Source organism: Pelodiscus sinensis, chromosome 29 (genome assembly GCF_049634645.1).
Source record: "Pelodiscus sinensis isolate JC-2024 chromosome 29, ASM4963464v1, whole genome shotgun sequence".
Classification (NCBI taxonomy): domain Eukaryota; kingdom Metazoa; phylum Chordata; order Testudines; family Trionychidae; genus Pelodiscus; species Pelodiscus sinensis.
The window spans coordinates 11559066-11577373 of record NC_134739.1 but is presented as its reverse complement, the minus strand read 5'-3'; the positions used below and the strand labels follow the sequence as shown (position 1 = coordinate 11577373).

The following is an 18308-nucleotide window of genomic DNA, read 5'->3' as shown; positions in this document are numbered from 1 at the left end:
ACGGTCACTCGGGGAGCAGCCTGCAGCTGTGGGCAGAAAGCTGCCCCGCCCCTGCCAGGCCCCCACACGGGGCTGCCCCTTCTGCACGGGGCCAGGAGCTGGCAGCCCCCTTACCCGCCCCCGTTTAATCAGCTACGCGGCGACACTTAAACCGTTTTATCGGTTAATGAGTTAAATGGGATTCGGCATCCTGAGACGGGGCTGGAGGGACGGCCGCCCGGCGGCGTAAGCCGGGATCACCTGGCCTGCACGGTCTGCGCGCCGCTGGGGCCGTTCCAGGCCTGGCTCCAAGCCGGGGATCTGCCCGGGAAGGAATCGCGGTGCCCGGGCGCGAGGCTGACCTGTAGAAGAGGACGTTGACGGGAATGGTGCTGAGGTGCCACAGGGCGTGGGCGTCCAGGATCCAGAAGAGGGGCGGGAAGTCCAGGAGCTCGAGCAGCGCCAGGGCCTGGAGGAGCAGCACCACCGCCATGCACTTCCGCACGTACGGGAGACGCTGCTGGTTCTGCAGGCACCAGCAGAGCCACCAGAAGAGGTTGAGGAGGCCTGGAAGGCAGGAGGTGCCGGTGGTCAGAGGCAGGACTCGCTCTTTGGGCTGGGCCGGGGGTTACGGCTCACCTCCGCCACTCCAGAGCCGCACGGCTCCTCCCCCTCACCCGTCCCCTGGAGCCTCCTCTCCCCGTGCACTCGGTTCCTCCTACCGAGCCCACAATCCAGGATCAGGCCCCTCCGGGGCTGGCCAATGACCCTCCCCCCGCTTCCCCAAAGGCTGAGCTCGCCCTGTTGGGAGGGGTTTCTGTCCTCTGCCAGCCCAAGGGCACTACCTGCCCGTAGCGACCGGGCCCTGTAAGTGCACATCAGCCTCCATGGACTTAGCAGGCTGCCTGCCGATCAGTTCCTCGTCGCTTTGCTCGTCTCGGTTTGTCCCTCACATCCAGAGCAGGTGTCTCAGCCGTGCCCTGCCACGCACTCGGGGCCCTGCCTCAGGACCCTGCCGGGCCACAGAGCTGACCCCTGGTGTGGCTAGGGGAAGGGCCCGTGTGGCTCCCAGCCTCCTGCTGCGCAGCATCCACCTCTGAGCCCCCTGCAGCCCACGCTGCCTGTTAGCGGCCTTCCTGGGTGCGAACCTTTACGAGGGACCAAAGGCCACGCTGCCCAAGGCCGCGAGGGCTGCCGAGTGCCCCCGTGAAACGCGGTGAAAACTGATGCGCACAAGTCCAGGAGGGCGGGCTCCAAGGAACGCGAGACTCGCGATAAACCCGAGAGCTGGGGGCAGCGGGGAACGAGGCACCGGGGCAGAATGGCCAGGCCGACGCTGCAACACCAGAACTACAGCCTGGCAGGCGAGTTGTCAGAAGCCGGGAACGGGCGACTGACGGGGAGAACCACTCGACGATTCCCTGCTCTGCTCACTCCTTTGGGAGCACCTGGCATTGGCCGCTGTCGGACGACAGGACACCGGCTAGATGGCCCTTTGGGCTAGCGCCGCGTCGGGACTGTGCTGGTGAAATCACCAGCCACGCACACTGCTGCACTCTGAGGAGCCACCCCAGCACGTGCTAGAGAGACAACGAACGCCCCAAGTCCCCGGGCACGGAGCAGCCCCTCTTTCCTCAGCACGCAGGAGCAGCGCAACAGCGAGGAGACCCCAGAGACAGACTCTCGCCAGCGGCCACATCCCGCCCGTGGGGCGACACCGAACGCCAAGCAGCTCCCAAGTCCAGGCTGCGTGGGAACCACACCCAGTGCCACGGCCCATGTTCCTTCCCAGTCCCGTTCCCGCGGCAACCAAGGCCCCAACCAAAAGCTGCCTCCCCCCCGGCCTTACCGATCACCACGTTTGCGGCCATGTTGTAGCCGTAGTCAAAGCGCACGAGCGTGAGGTAGGAGACGTGGCAGGCCAGGCAGAGGATCAGAAAACCCCCAAAAGCATTGGCAAAGGCTGGACGTTTCAGACCCAGGGTCCTACAATGGAAACCAAAACAAGGCAGAGAAGCTCGCAAACTCCAGCGGCTTATACAGCTCCCGCAGGATGCCCCAAAAGCTTTGCCCCAGTTGCTGCAGCTTGCATCACCTCGCACGTTTACTAGGGTTGCCAGGTGTCTGGTTTTCACCTGGACAGGCCGGTAATCACGTCTTCTGTCCGGTAAAAAAAAAAAACCCCAGGACATATGTAAAATGTCCGGTATTTTCTGTTTTTTCTCGGACGGAAGGCCGGGGAGACATTTTTCTCCAGCCGTGTCTGGCGGGGGCAGGGAGCGCAGGAATGTATAGGCACAGTGACTTTTTGGGGGTCTCTGGGGTTGTTTTGTTTTGTTTTGGCTCAACCAATTTTTCCCCCCACCATGTTCGGGATTTTTTGTGACGGCATCTGGCAATCCTAACGCTTCCCAGCCCAGAGAGCTGGGCCCTCACCCGCCCACCAACCTATTCCCAGCCATTGGAGAGCCTCAGACTTCAAGGCCAGAAGGGCTGGCCTCCCTCGGTCGCTGCCGAGCTTACGTGGGAGAGAATTCCTTCCCAGCCCCACCTATGGTGGCCTGTTGGACCCCGAAATGTGAGCAAAAACCAGCCAGCCTAGCCCGAGAGAGAGAAACCGAGAGAGAGAGAGAGAGCTCAGAACCCTGGAACACCCCCACACCATCTCCAGGCACTGCCAGGCTTGATGCGTCAGAGAGAGGGAGGAGAAATTAAAACCCACACGCAGCCCCAGGGCCTTGATGGCATCTCCCTGTGGCATCCACTGAGCTCCGGCTAGGGCCCCGGGGGAATTTAGTGGCCAGGGCCACCCACGAGGTCAGACTGGCAGATCCAAAGGTTCCTTCTGACTTGATATTCTCAGAAGTCTAGAAGCAGGTTAGCATCTGACACAACCCCCGGCAGAGGATGGTTCACGGGGTTTAGGGAACTCACAGGCAAGGTTCCCTGTAAGCTGCGCGCCCGCTCAGAAGTTCAAAGGTCCCGTGTGGGCAGGGAGCTCAGCTGATTTGCAGGCGGAGGGACATCTCACTGAGTAAGCAGCTAAACAGAGCCAGCTACCTGCCTGAATTGAGGAGCTCCCCAGCCGTAAAAAGGGAGATAAGGAGACAATTAGAGGGGGAGGGGGAGTGGGGAGGAAGTAATTAATTAATTGGCTGATGGGGCGTCAGAGGGGAGTTTAGAGAGTCCCTCTGCAGCAGGAGAGGCAGGCAGAAACTCAGCACTCTCAAGCCTTCTGGGAACAGGGAGGGCGGGGAGCGGGGGGTGCTGGCATCTGTGCAGTGAGGTGGAGGCAGGGGCAGCTTGTTTGGGGTGTCTGACTCGCTACAGTCCTCTCTGATAGGCTTGAGGCGGGGGAACAGGCAGCAAGGGAAGTGTGTGTGCCGGGACATTTGCATGGCTGCATTTCAACCAAAGTTTACATGGGAGTTAATGGCTTAACATAGGAAAGAAAAGGATTCTTTTCACAGAATGGTTTGGGGAGTGTTGCAGAGATCTCAAACTCTGAACTTCACGATTTTTGTATTGTATTGCATTAAGGCCAGATCTTGGCTATTTGGTAGAGTTCTGACTCTTACGGGTCAGAAATAGCAAGTACCAGCTTGAGCTGTTAGAAAAGTTGATACATGTACTCCAAGGATAGTGTTCTTTTTCTTTTTTATTTAATTTCATATTAAATAGCATATGCATTGCTCTGTGTTAAATATCCCTTGTTTGAATATATTTTCTTCCACACACGTGGACTGCTTACAATTCTGTGCACATGTTTTGTTTGTATTGGTGGTGCACAGCCACACACACACACACAACCACCTCAATATTGATGGTGCACATAAGAAATTTCAACCGGCCCAAGGACGGAAAATGTTAGAGGGAACACTGCTCGAAGGTCTTCCTGCCTCTTAATGCCTACGGCTCTCCCAGCTCACTTTGCTGCCCCAGATACGCCAGTGTCTCTCCATACCTGACTCTACGCCAGGGCTTGCTTCGTAAACTGTAGCGTAGCTGAGAGCTTTGGACTGCAATAAGAAGCCTCAAGACCTGGCACCCGAGCTGCCCTCTTCAGCAGAATACAAACCTCGCTGGCACATACAGATGGTGCCTTCTGTTCCTGGAGTGGCTAACCCTAGAGAGGCCACACCCCCACTCTGGCATGGTCTCTAGATAATCCTTAGTCTGGCCGTGAGGGCAGGGGACTGGGGGAGACGACCTCTCAAAGTCCCTTCCGGTCCTACCATTCTACGACAGGTCTCTCTGAATGCGAGGAAGCAGCAATGATGATGTTCCTTCTCAGAAGGAGACACCGTTCCCTCTGTGTGCGCAGACAGGGCCCTCCCCAGCTCCTTGGCTAAACAAAGCAGCAGCCAGGTTCTCACACAAAGAGGGAAGGAGGAAAGTAAAGACCAGATTATGGCATATCTAGCTGCAGGGCGGCCAGCCAACTCTGTAGGTGGGCGGGCAGAGAGACGCCAATTATCTCAGGGAGGGGCAAAGCTCACCTGACGCAGCACAGGTAGATGGAGTGCAGGATGACGGTGGAGGCGCAAAAGTAATCCAGTTTCTGTGGGACGAGAGGCTTGGTTAGGTCAGCGGTAGAAGGGCAAGGGACAGCCCAGACATCGATGGGAGGCAGGGAGATAAATGGGCCATACTGCTGAGCTAATAGCAACCGGGAAGAGTAGATTTACGCTTCTCTCTAATCTAGTCAATCCTGATGGGCAGAAGTCAGCGGTCCCCGGGGCACATGAGGCTCCGTGCACCCCGCTGCTCTCAGGCACCATCCCCTGCCACTATGGGAGGGGCAGGGAAAAGCCTCAGGGACATTAGGGGGAAGGGAGCAACAGCGCACCAAACCACTTCCGCCTCCGCCTGCCAGGGTCCGTACCACGGGTGTGCTGGGATTAGGGACACCCGGAGTACGGAGGTTCAAGTGTAGAACCATTAGCTTCACACGCCTAAGCGCCTTGCTGGATCAGGGCCTAGCCAGACGGGACACAACGGGGTCCAAGAAGAAATGCAGCCAGCTAGTCCCCGCCACAACTGGCTGCCCGTTTCTGGTGTTGGTCTGGCAGTTGCATCTGGCAGCTTCCCTCCCAGCCCCGGACTCCAGCGTGCTAGATGCTAGACAAACACAGACCAAAGAGCTGACAATCCCAGCATAGGTAGCGTCAAGTGGTTTTTACAGTCACATTTTCACAGGTTTCTCTCACATCACAGAGGGCGCTCACTCCGCTCACGGCTGTTGGACAGAATGGGTCCGACCGATTCACCAGATCCCTTCTGTAGCCCCTCTAATTTCACACCAGCAGTACAGGGGCATCTTTAAACATTATGGGGGTAAAGGCAACCCCCCTTCAGCCATATCTCAGCAGACACCGAACCCATGTACACCCAGGGTTTGCCTTGTAGATTTCAGGGAGTGGAGAAGCAGAGTAAATCGCAGATCCTCACAGCAGGGTAGCACTCACCTCAGTTACATCGGTGTCCCTTGTGTGGAAGACCATCGACCAGAACCAGGCATTTAATGAAACCTAAGGAAGAGGCAGACAGATGTTCTGTAGGGGGCAGACTGCAAGGTCTCTGGGGCAGGGGACTAAGAGAAACCCAGGAGACTGGATCCATTCACAAGCACGCATGAAACGACAACTTAGGAGTACGCTTTTGACAAACCCTTTCATGGTTAATAAGCAAAGGCGCCATTTAACCAGAGAGGAGAATGGACGCTGACCCATTTGTCAAACCTCATGTACCCCAAAACGCCACGGACACCCACAGAACTGCACAGAAGGAACTCGGGGCTCAACCTCGCCCACAGGCGTCTGTCACCAGCCGCTGCCAAAGGCCCTCGCACTGTGCGAACACTTCCATAGATACTGAAGGCCAGAAGGGACTGTTACAGTGATCTAGTCTCATCTCATATCCCAGGCCACAGAACTTTATCCAGTGATTCCCACACCATGACCATGCCTCACGGTTTGACATCTTCCGCCGACCTCTGGGTAAAACCTGCAAGAGCGGGAAGCACCAACACTCCTTCGGAGCCTGTTTCACTTCCCAGAAAGCTCATTTCTACATGCCTGGTTTTGTCGTCGTTTTTTCTTGCCACGGCAGCATATATATTTAAAAATACGCCAGAACTGAAGCACAGCTCCTAGGTGACATTTGCTGCAATTCTGTTTATACAGCTGAAGTGGCAATAATAATACCTGTTTCTCAGGGATTTTGCGAGTTTAATTAAATGCCTGGAGAAAGCTTTGCAATCCTTAGGCGAACACACACTGAACCTCCACACGGTGCCTGCAACCTTATATAAGAGTCACATACGCCTCCTGGTGCACAATTAACACCCTTTTCCCCCCTCCCAGTCTCTCTCGCTCTCTCCTGATACATTTTAATCCCTGCAAGCAAATGAGCTCTCGCAAAAAGGATTATAAGATCAGGAAATCAACAGCCTTGGGCTGCATACCTGAGATTTTCAGCGGACCCACACCCAGGGGACTGGACTTGATGATCTCGAGGTCCCTTCCAGTTCTAGTGTTCTAGGATTCTAACGGACCCAACCTTTTGGCTCCTTCCGCAGTCTGGGTGCACGAGCCCCAGTGAATCTTCAAAGGGGAAGCGGGGAGGGCATGACTAGTGTTTCTTATTTTATGAAGTCCCGTTTAATGGCCCTCACTATAGAAAGGGTGTGGACGCATTGGAGAGGGTCCAGTGGAGGGCAACCACAATGATGAGGGGGCTGGAGCACATGGCTTACGAGGAGAGGCTGAGGGATCTGGGTTTGTTTAGTCTGCAGAAGAGAAGAGCGAGGGGGGATTTGATAGCAGCCTTCAACTTCCTGAAGGGGGGTTCCAAAGAGGATGGAGAGAGGCTGTTCTCAGTTGTGCCAGACGGCTGAACAAGGAGCAACAGTCTCAAGTTGCAGTGGGGGAGGTCTAGGTTGGATATTAGGAAAAACTCTTTCCCTAGGAGGGTGGGGAAGCCCTGGGATGGGTTCCCTAGGGAGGTGGTGGAATCTCCATCCCAAGAGGTTTTTAAGTCTCAGCTTGACAAAGCCCTGGCTGGGTTGATTGAGTTGGGATTGGTCCTGCCTTGGGCAGGGGGCTGGACTTGACTCCTGAGGTCTCTTCCAGCTCTAGGATTCTACGAAGCACAAGCCTACAGCAGCTCAGGTGGGGGGAAGCCAAATACTGACAGTAGCTCACTAAAGTGACTTAGAATGGAGGGAAGAGTCCAGCGGAGCCTCCAATTACTAGATTAAAAGGATGCTCCTGTGCGACACAGGAAGCAGCTTTAAATCACCAGAGGGAATCAATCATCTGGCCGAACTAACGAAACCAGAAACCGACTAAGTGCAAAGAAACAATCTACGGTTACAGCCCCTGGGTAAGAGCTTGGGCTCTGAAACCCGGGGGGTGGGAGAGGGGGAGGGGGAGGGGGAGGGAGGTTGGGTTTCACAGCCCAAGCAGGAATGTCGACATGCTATTTTTAGCACCGGCGCTCACGTCCTGCTATGCAGAGTTGGGCTTTGAGACTGGCTGCTGGGGGTTCTTTCTGCAGCATAAAGGTCCTCTGGAGTTCCTGGCAGCATGGGGAGCAGGTGGAGGGGAAGAGCACCAATTTCCCAGACTACTCCATGGGGACCAGAGAGGGAGGAAGAGGACAAACAGAATTTCTAGAAGGAGCAGGAGTGTAAGAGGTAATCAAGAGCAGGCCAAATCCGCCTAACTCCAGGAAAGTCAGTGGTGTTCGGTAAGCGAGGAATACGGCCAGTGTCGCGCAAGACTCTCGTTTCCCTTTACCGAGCTGCTATGCTCCGTCGCCTCGTTAGCTGAGGCAGGCTAGATGGGAGAGGACGTGGCTACCGCTATTAGCCTCCTTTGCGTCACACAGCCACGCAACATCCCGTCAATCTCCCTGCCAAGAGGGCCCCAAACACTGGATGTGGAGACGCAGCAGCTGACGGAGCAGCACACTTTTCTGGATCAGCTGTTTGTCCGAACACTCGGGAGACAAACGGGCGGCCTGCGTCCACTATCCAAACGCCTTGCCTGCCTAGCGCCGTAATTGCGGGGGCTTTGAGAAGTGGATCCAAAGGTGGCCAGATTTCGGTGCAGCGCCCATAAATGCCACTTCGCAGCCTCTGCTCAGGTCCTACACTACTTCTGGCCCCACTGCGGTCTCCACCCCACAGGGCTGTGTGGGCACTTTCCCATGGCAACACGGCAGTAAGAGGTCTGCACTTGGACACCTGCCCAGGGTCAGAAGAGGTGTTAACCACCTTCTCTTAAACATGGCTCAGCCTGTGTCTCCAGGGAGTGCTGCTGTTTCACCGCACACCAGCCAGTCGTCGCTCATTTCACGGGACACGGGGATTAACCCCAGCTAGCCCACGCCGTGTGAGCTGGCAAGAATGGATCAGAGCCACGGGCTGTCTCGCCCAGCGTCCTGTCTGACCGGCACCAGCCCCGGATGCTGCAGAGGAAGGTGCAAGAACCCCACAGATGAGGGATAATCTGCCACCCCACATCAAGTCTCATCCTGGCTTATGCACACAACGGTCCTTGTTGGCACTTAGGCCACGATCCTTAAAAGGCACCCAGGCATCTGAAGAGGCACACGGCTGCCTAAATCCACCATTCAGGTACCACTCCTCTGCTGCCTGGGTAACTACCTTTCCTGCTGCCCACCAGCTGGCGGAGCGCCCGCGCACGACAGCGGGGGTACAAGGAAATGCTGGGCAAGACAGCAAGAGGTTTGGCGGCTCGGGCACAGGTGACTTCGGCACCTGAGCCAGCTCAGCCCTTGCTCCAGAAGAGGGTTTGTGGCTGAGGAGCCAGTGCAGAGGAAGGCACCTCTCTCAGACTGGGGGCACCAAGCCAACTCCTCCGGTGCCTAAGCCCCTCTCCTAGTATCCACCCCTGGCTAGCTTACGGAGCTCCCCACCCAGCTAGCCACCTACAAACCCCTCCCCGAGGCTCCCCCTGCCCCTCACTGCCTGCTCTGGGTGGACAGCTGCATTGGGCACCAGGCCCCCTAGGAGTTAGGCTGAATGAAGAACTCTAAATCCCTATAGGACGGGGGTGGGGTGAACCTAAGGCCCAGGGGCCGGATGTGGCCCCCAGCTTGCCTGGATCTGGCCCTCAGGGCTCCCCCCAGCATTGGGGAGCCTGTGCTGGCACTGCAGCCCCTGCCGCCCTCCCTGGGGGCTGGAGCACACAAAATCTACTAGCCTGAGCCTGCCAGGGGCCCATGTCAACGAGGGATCATTTGTTTGGGGATTTTTTTTGTTTGTTTCTCATGTGTGCGTGGCCCCCGACTGATTTTTCTGTGGGTCAGTGGTCCCTGACCCAAAAAAGGTCCCCCAGCCCTGCATGACGACCCGGGCTTTCGCTTTGCAGATTTTCAAGGCCGTAGCATTCCAATTCCCAGTGGCAACAAGGAGAATCCTTTCCTCTCTCCAGCAACGGCAGCGCTACAGACACCGCTTGCTATGTCCAACGCACACCTGCTCCACCCAGATCTCAGCCAAGCCCACCCCTGGGGCCTGCCCGTGTGCTGCAGACCCTAACGCACAGGTGTGGGGCCACAAAAGCACTGTAGTCCCATCCAAGGTGAGGGCTGGACAGCTTCATGAGCCGTATCATCTGTAATGATGCACTGAGAGAAAAATCAGGTCTCATGCTTCAGGGCACAGCCCGGCCGTCACGAGGAAGGGAAGTCCCCCCTTCATACAACTATGCCCAGCTAGCCAGGAGCGGGATGTTTGTCATCTTCCCCTGAAGCATCAGCTCTTGGCATCTGACTTAATGGACCAGGGGAACCGCAATCGCCTGTGAAGTCCCAACTGAAAGCTTAGCCTAGCTACTGAGGGCCGATAACCCAATGATCATGTGAGCAAAAGTCCTTTCTTTGGTGCCAGCAAACTCACCCAAGAAAGTCAAGGGGGGCACTGGGAAGGAGCCAAACAAGGCAGAGATGAAAAGTTTACGGGCCGAGATGAGAGCTGGGTAAGGGAAGAATCAGAACAAAGGAGGGGAAACCCTCTGTGGAGCCGTAAGGAATAAACTGCTTTTCAAGGAGGAAGGAGAACCAGGCCAAAGGCTACATTAAGAAACCAGGAAGCAAACACGGTTTAATCAGCTGAAAATTGATCCTATCGAATAGCCCGGTGCTGACAGCTGGAACGGTGAAGCGCAGTCCCCTTGCTAACGACAGAGACACATCCTGCTCTCAACTGCAGGCTCAGAGTAACCTGATTCATCTGGATGACGCTCATCCTGATTTAGCTGCTGAAACCCAGAAGAATTTGGCGTGGCTGGATTAAAATGAGCAGTTTTCCAAGGGACCCCAGAATACTAAGGAAGACTTCTACTGTCCCGGAGTGGGAGGGGCGTGGGGGCACGGAGAAGCCGGGGTGCTATTTTAGGCTGCCACAGAGCAGTCGGGTAACCCAGCACCTCAGAATACAGCACATCTAGGAGGCTGTAACCTGAGGAATTCAACAACACAGAACGAGTCAAGTTAATCCGCTGCATTTAGACTGACGGCCTCCGACGGTGACAGCTGAGGGTCTGCTCTCTTTCACAAACACACGGCACTATTCATCGCTACATGGAGAGCCGTACTCTATCACGGGCGGCTGGGAACAATACACAAGAGGCATTCGTAATCCCCTTAGGGCAAGGAGCAAGGTCACGTTTCTTTGTGTGTGTGAATGGAAACCTGAGCAGCAAACTCCCCCATCTCGCTATCCTAACAGCACGTATGCAGGGCTGCTTTTACCGTCCTAGCAGTAGGCAAGCCACGAACCAGGAATTCGTTCGGCTAACCCACCCACTCACCTGTCTGGAAAACTCTGAAAGTGGGGTGAAACCGTAGGTTTGCTGCCGTCTCAGATGACGACATAAAAAGGTCTCAGAACCAGGCACAAAGTCTCCCTTTTTTTAAAGCAGCGAGAGTTAGCAACTGGCACTAGCTACCGTCGGATCAAGGCTGGATGCTCTTCTGGAGGAGATGCTATAGCCAAACACAAAACGGGCCCAAGACAGGGGTGACTGGGTGAGACTGTGGCCCATGTTAGAGAGCAGATAACTGCACAGTTCCTCAGTGGTGCGACGCAGAAATGGACAGAAGCACTGTGTGCAAAAATGAGCAGGCACGTTCACCAATTCTGGAGCAATTCCCGCTCATGTGAGATAAATTAACAACAGGGCTGTGGAGAATTTCTCTTTAGCAGGATCTTCATTGCAAGGATATGCCCTGCAGGCAGCTGTTTAGAGAGGAGACCTCAGTTAGGTTTGTTGTAACAGGGGCTGTGGTGAGCACACAGAGGCCCAGAGACAAAGCATGATTCATTTCTAATTCTCTATGCACCAAGTGTCACTGGAGCCGAGCTCCAGAAGCAAGTTCACTGGAGAGACGCCACTTGGAGCGATATTCTAGACATGGCCTCTGCGGCGCTGGGCACTCGATTGCTTCCCCAGACTCTTGCCTCCTTGGCACAGTTGTTACACCCGGGATTTACAAGTGGAAGGTCAAAATCTCGTCCAGGCCTCCAAAGTGACAGAAACTGCTTGGCCAGTCGGGCACAAGGGAGACGATATGGAGGGACCTTTGCCCAGTGCCTGGCCAGGCTATGTGCACTGGACAGACCTCCAGGTCACCTGAGCAGTCCATGGCCGTCTGCCACCAAGGCTGGAAACCAACAACTCAGCAGCCAGAAGGCTCCACTCCTAAAAAGGGCCCCACGCCTGCAACTGACCGACCCAGCCCTTACAAGAAGTCCTGTTGAAGATAGTGGGGCTCCACACAGAGCATGGCTGAACCCATGTGGTGTCAATTTCGGGATCAAGGCCAATATGCATGAAATCTGTGCCATCATTTAACAGTGACGTGCTTCCTAAAAAACTACTCTTCAAAGTGAAAGCCATGTCACACACGTCTCTCATTTACAAGGAGAAATTCCCACTTGGGCCACTGCATTCTTCCACCTTCAAATACTCTCATTTTCAACAGATCCGATGCACTTCTTTCCTCCCTACCCTTTCTGCTGTCAGATCGCTCCTGAACTCCACTCCAGACGTAGCTGCATTTTAGAATCATAGAACACTAGAACTGGAAGGGACCTCGAGAGGTCATCAAGTCCAGTCCCCTGCCCTCATGGCAGGACCAAGCACTGTCTAGATCATCCCCGATAGATGTCTAGCTATCCTGCTCTTAAATATCTCCAGAGATGGAGATTCCACAACCTCTCTAGGCAATTTATTCCAGTGTTTAACCACCCTAACAGTTAGGAAGTTTGCTTCTTGTCCTATCCTCAGAGGCCAAGGAGAACAATTTTTCTCCATCCTCCTTGTGACACCCTTTTAGATACCTAAAAACTGCTATCATGTCCCCTCTCTTCTTCTCCTTTCCAAACTAAACAAGGCCAATTCTTTCAGTCTTCCTTCATAGGTCATGTTCTCTAGACCTTTAATCATTCATGTTGCTCTTCTCTGGACCTTCTCCAATTTCTCCACATCTTTCTTGAAATGTGGTGCCCAGAACTGGACACTATACTCCAACTGAGGCCTAATCAGCGCAGAGTAGAGTGGAAGAATGACTTCTCGTGTCTTGCTCACAACTCGCCCATTAATGCCTCCCAGAATCATGTTTGCTTTTTTTGCAACAGCATCATGTTGTTGACTCATATTTAGCTTGTGGTCCACTATGACCCCTAGATCCCTTTTTGCAGTACTCCTCCCTAAACAGTCGCTTCCCATTCTGTACGTGTGAAATGGATTGTTCCTTCCTAAGCAGTCCCTTCCGCAAATCACATTGGGATGGAAAGCACCATCTAAATGACCATTATCATACACAGAGTCACTATTAAAAACCAAATAAAAGCAGGAAGTTCTATAAAGCAGCTGGGGAAGAGGAAGGAAAGGAATGAGGAGACAGAACCCACAGAAGTTGTGAAGCTACCTACCCAGGCAAAGGCAATACAGGTGTGGTACATGGGAGATGAAGGCGGGACGGATGCTTTGTATCTTGTCAACATCACAAAGTTGGCAAGTCCGTTAAGGAAAGAAGCAAAGGCAGAAGCAGGTTCCTGGAAGAACAGGAAGCGGGAAAAGGGCCACTAGAAAATAAAAGTAAAATGGGAAGGAAAAAAGAGGGACATCGTTAACAAAACAAATTCACATTTCCAGTTCCCTCCTGCCAGGTGTCCGTGGCAGTAATTAAACCTTCCACCCTGATGGAACAGTCAGATTGCAGCTCCAGGTGAAAAAAAAAAAAAGTCAAACACCGTTCTTGGGACAACTCTGAGCTTTGTTTTAAACCTTACCTCCTTCCAGCGGAATTTTCTTCTTCCTCTTTCTAGCCAACTCTTCTCTTGCAGTTTATCAAAACTTTTTTTTGGGGGGGTGAGGGGGAGGGAGGCTGTACAAAAATGAGTCTTGTATCTATGCAAGACTAATGTATACATGACAATAATACGTAAACGTGCCCTAAAAAACAGCCCTCTGCCCATGCTAGCTGCCGTATGTGCATACAGGAAGGAAGTCCCTGCCTTGAAAAGGTTACTACCTACACAGACAAGATAGGCAAGAAAGGGAGAGAATTACCGCCTGATTTGCAGACAGCTACAGCAGAGAGAGAGAGACCAACTTGCCCAAGGTCATACAGGGAATTCTTGGCACTTCCACGCACGTCAAGTGCCTGAACTACGAGACCAATCTGCCTCTATATACATTCCTCAGGATGCCTAATGGAAACAGGATCAGAGCTGAAATCAGAGTGAAGTCAAGCCCAGACGTGCATGCTAATGCCACCAGGTTATCAGGGGCATATGGCACAGAAACGGGGTGGCACAGGGGGTTAAAGGATCTTGTTTAAAATTCTTTTGAGCCTCTATGAAGTTGCCAGTCAGGATCCACACAGATCACAGACAGGCTCCTGGTCGCAGAGATGGGCTAGAGATTCGGGACCTCTCTTGTGCGGATGGATTTTCACTGAGGATGGAAACGATTTTTTTTTGGTTGGTTTGTTTAGAAGCATCATAAAACACGTCTCTGTTGGATGTTCCCAGCAGGCTTCTCAGTGGGAGCCTTCAGCACATATGAAAACAATGAATAATTCAGAATACTTTGCCGCTCACTAGCACCTTCAATGCCAGGCTCTTGGAGAGCTTAGCAAACATTAATGATTTAGCCACATAACCCTCCTGTCGGTGCATATAATTACCCCACTAGTGATTTTGCTTTTTACACAGGAACCTTGGCTCCAAGAGGTTAAGGCTCACGCTCTCTGAGGAAAAGCTCGTGCTGAGGCATTGTGGGCCTGATTTTCAGAGGCTGCAGCGAGCCCAGGGCTTCGAATGGGGTCAAGGGAAGTTGTGACCACCCAGCCCTGCTAAAAACAGGTCATGGGAGTCTCTAGGGGGATTTCTACAATTGCGTAGCTGAAGTCGAAATAGCTTCATTTGGCTTTTGGCTCTGTCTACACAACAGGAAGTAGAAGGAAGAACCCTCTTCCTTCGACTTCCCTTACGCCTCGTGAAACGAGGGTTACCAGGAGTCGGAGTAAGAAGTCCTCCAGTTCGACATTATTTTGAAATAAAGGTTTGAAGTGTAGACGCACGCTATGTTATTTCGGAATAACGTCAGTTATTCTGAAATAACGCAGCTGCGTAGATGTACCCTAGAGGAGTACTTACAAAATAATAATAATCAGGGCTTGACAAACGGCAGCGAAATCCACTCACCAGCCCCGCAGCGCATGCGCAAGACCCGCATTGTGCATGCACGCGCCACCTGTGAACAGGGTGACCGGCTGAAATCTACTCACCACAGGCGAGTAGATTCAATGATTTGTCAAGCCCTGATAATAATAATAATAATAATAAAAACCCAGAAAAGCCTTAACTAGAGGGGACTTTTGAAAACCTGGCCATATATTATTTCCCAACATCCGTAACAAGCGGAGGTACAAGTCAAATCTAAGTCTATTGATTCTCAGCCTCACTCACAGCCTATCCTTTCCACAGTGCTAGATACCGCTCACATGTATCTCACCTGTAAGATCCTGTTTCTCATGCAGAGATGAAGAGGCGAAAAACAGAAAGAGGAGAACTTGCAGGAGCTGACTAGTTTCTAAACAATGAGCCTCCTTTCCACTGAGCTGGCAGGTTGCTAATGGGACCAAGCAAGCCATCTTCTATGAAGCAAAAAACTTAAAAACTTCATGGCACAGGTTGGGGTGTGGGTGTGTGGGGGGGCATCTTTGAACCAAGTGCCCATAAGCAAGGCACAAGCAGTTCCCCAAAATGACAGGACTTTTTTTTCCACAGGGCTGGTCCAAGAACTAACAGCTGCTAGTTCACCAAACCAGGCAAAGACAGAGGCACTGTATGACTGCAGCACTAGTCATAGGAGTTCTGATTAGGAGCCAAATGGCTCTGGGCCAAAATACTGCTCACCTTGCCATAAAACTGAGGCACTCGGTGACCTTCCTGTTCATAAAGCCCCACTGTAAGCCACATGCATTCATATTTACAGTCATCTTTGCAGGTCCAGCCTGAAAGAGACACAAAGAGGGAGCCACTTGTTAGGAGGTGACAACAGTGCAATGTAGAATTGATTTTAGCCGGTCAGGCTGGGTGGATCAGAGAAGGAGGAAGGCACAGAAATGTAGCTCCATCCATGTGTTTATTGCTCAAGTGGGTCTGACCCTCCCTTTGGTAGTGTCAACGTCCAGGATGCTTCCTTCTTTGTACATACATTAAGCGAGGAAATCAACTGACTGACCGCAGTGCTGAAGGCGCCGGCACTAGGGGGCGTTTTCTGATTGCTCTTCTGCTGTATTTGCTGTAAGTTACGCTCACAAATAAGCAAGGGACCGGAGCATATGATCTCCAACAGGCAAAAGTGAGAGTTCTGCATTCAGAGACCTTTCTACTGGCTTGTTTACAAAGCGGAGAAAAACCCATGGCTGGCCAGTGCCGACCACAGTTGGGGCTCAGGCTCTGGGGCCATTTCATTGCTGTGCAGATGTCGGAGTTGCTCTGGGACCCTCGCAGGGTGCTGGAGCCCAGAAATCTATCCAGCAATGAAACAGACCCACAGCTCGAGCCCCACAAGCCCAAGTCAGCTGGCACAGACCAGCCAGGGTTTTCCTTCTGTGTAGGCATGCCCAGAATGGGGACAGAGCAGGCGAGAGCACTGCAAGGCCCTACACCCACATACATCAGTCTGAACAGGAAGAAACCACTTCTCTAGGAAAAGCCTGGCCTCTGCTCACTTAGTCCTCAGTACACCTGCTTAGATCTCCAACAGGGACGTGGGTTGTATGATGTGGACATGCCCTGGGGAGGGATGGCCTGAACCCAGCCCTGGCTTGGCCCTACTGCAGTGGCCCTCCTCTGGTCTGAACCAAGCCCCAACCTGGACCTACTGTGGCATCCCTCCCCCAGCCCAAACCCAGCCCTGGCCTGAACCTGCCAGACGGAGTGAGGGACACCTATCCTGCTGTCCCCGCCCCGGAGCTGCTGCAGTGGGGAGAGGTACATCTCCCCACACCCAGCTCAGGTGCTACGGCAGGGGAAAAAAGCTAGAGGGAGTCCTCTCTCCCCACTATACCATCCTCCTGCACTGCAAACCCCTCATCCCCATCCCCACCCCAAAGCCTACACCCCCTGCCAGAGCCCTCACCCCCAAACCCCAATCTTCTGCCCCAGCCTTGAACCCCTCTCATCTCTGGCTCCCACACCCCAGAGCCCACACCCCCAACCAGAGCTCTCACCCACCCCCGAGCCCAACCCTCTGCCCTCTGAGTTTCTCATCCCCAGCAACACCCTAGAACCCTATACTCTGCCCCAGCCCTGAACTCCCCATACCCGGTTCCCCAGCCCCCAGAGCCCACACCCCAGCCAGAGCCCTCACACTCCTGCACCCCAAGCCCCAGCACTGAGTCCCCTCCCACACTCCAATCCTCTCAGCCCCACCTCCACCACATGAATTTTGTTATTTGCACCAATATGAAGGTGAAGTATACATATTATCTCCATACTGGTGCACATAACAAAATTCATTCCACACAGGATGGGAAAAACTAGAAGGAACGCCTTAAATTCATAACTTGTTGGACTCTAAAAATCATGGAGTTAATAAAAGACTGGACTTATGGCTCATTACAACAATCAATAATCCACTAGCCCGCCTCCGTCTTGCTACAGCAGAGGTGTTGAGTGGTCACCTTGAATGGTCTCTTATGACATGTTTACTCCTTATGCTAAGCAATTTGCTTCACTTTATATTTAGTGTGACACTCAAATTACCTTTTCCAGATCTGAAAAGCGCTCTGTGTAAATTTGTCTCGCTCACAAGCAGAAGTCAGTCCAATAAAAGATATTACCTCACTGGTCCTGGCTTGCTTGCTGCACCGTCAGCCTGAATGTCTCCCCACGTCACCTCCATCAAGCTGCCCTGAACCTGTTTCCTTCAAGCTACTGATCAGAAGGCTTGAGGGAAACAGGTTCCAGGCAAGGAAGGGAGAGATCTGGGCTCTGGGGGAACAAGTTCCTGGAAGGGGTGTCTGGGAATGCCAGAGCATGCATGTGCTTCTGCCTGGGGAACTGGGGATGAGGGATTTATGGCATGAGGAGAAGAATCCTGGGGTGGAGGAGGGTTACTGAAGATGCAGATGGCAGGAGTTTTGTGGCCTGGGGGAACAGAGGCCCGACAGCCAATAGGATCTGGGAATGCCACCGCGTGCAGGTGCTGCTGCTTAGGGGACCAGGGGATGAGGGGTTACAGGGTGAGGACAAAGATCTGGAGGGTGGGTCGGGGAGGGGCTGGCACAGTGCGTGCAGGGGGGAGGGGAGTTACCACTGGTGCCAGGCCATACTGGGGAGCGGGCATGAGGAGCATGGGGTGGAGCTATTAGGAGAGGGGGCGTGGCCAGGTCGCATGGGCAGGGCTCGCGCGCCCTACAAGGAAAGAGGGCGTGGCTAGCGTCCTAGGGGCGGGGCCACACGGTGGGTGGGCGTGGCCAGGGCCCAGGGGCGGTACCTGTGAGGCTCATGTAGAGCGGCTGCCGGGAGCGGAAGTGTCTCAGGCCGGCCCCCGAGCAGTTGCGCCGCTCGCACTGGGCCAGGCAGTCCCGGTACACGGGCTCCCGGTCCCCCTGCGAGCCCCGCACCGAGCCCGGCGCCGCCGCCCCGAGCAGCAGCAGCAGCGCGGCCCCCTTCGCCGTCATCCCGCCGGACCCTGGGACCGCCGCTTCCGGCCGCACCGGAAGGGGAAGCTTCCCCCCGGAAACACGGGCTGCGCGCAAACGTTCCTCGC

At 54.0% G+C, this 18308-nt stretch overlaps 1 protein-coding gene across 5 annotated transcripts in view; it reads right to left on the bottom strand.

The window, feature by feature from the left end:
- Positions 1–18308, bottom strand: part of PGAP3 (post-GPI attachment to proteins phospholipase 3) — a 28746-nt gene extending 10438 nt beyond the window's left edge. Inside the window, exons 1-7 of one of the 5 annotated variants that reach the window (XM_075911398.1) lie at positions 18033–18296; positions 15443–15540; positions 12950–13072; positions 5448–5510; positions 4479–4540; positions 1829–1965; positions 342–546 (exon numbers count right to left, since the gene is read on the bottom strand). In XM_075911398.1, coding sequence (XP_075767513.1) covers positions 342–546; positions 1829–1965; positions 4479–4540; positions 5448–5510; positions 12950–13072; positions 15443–15540; positions 18033–18219 — 875 coding nt within the window. In that variant the 5' untranslated portion in view covers positions 18220–18296. The other 4 variants (XM_075911399.1, XM_075911397.1, XM_075911400.1 and 1 more) reach the window with 4 other exon arrangements.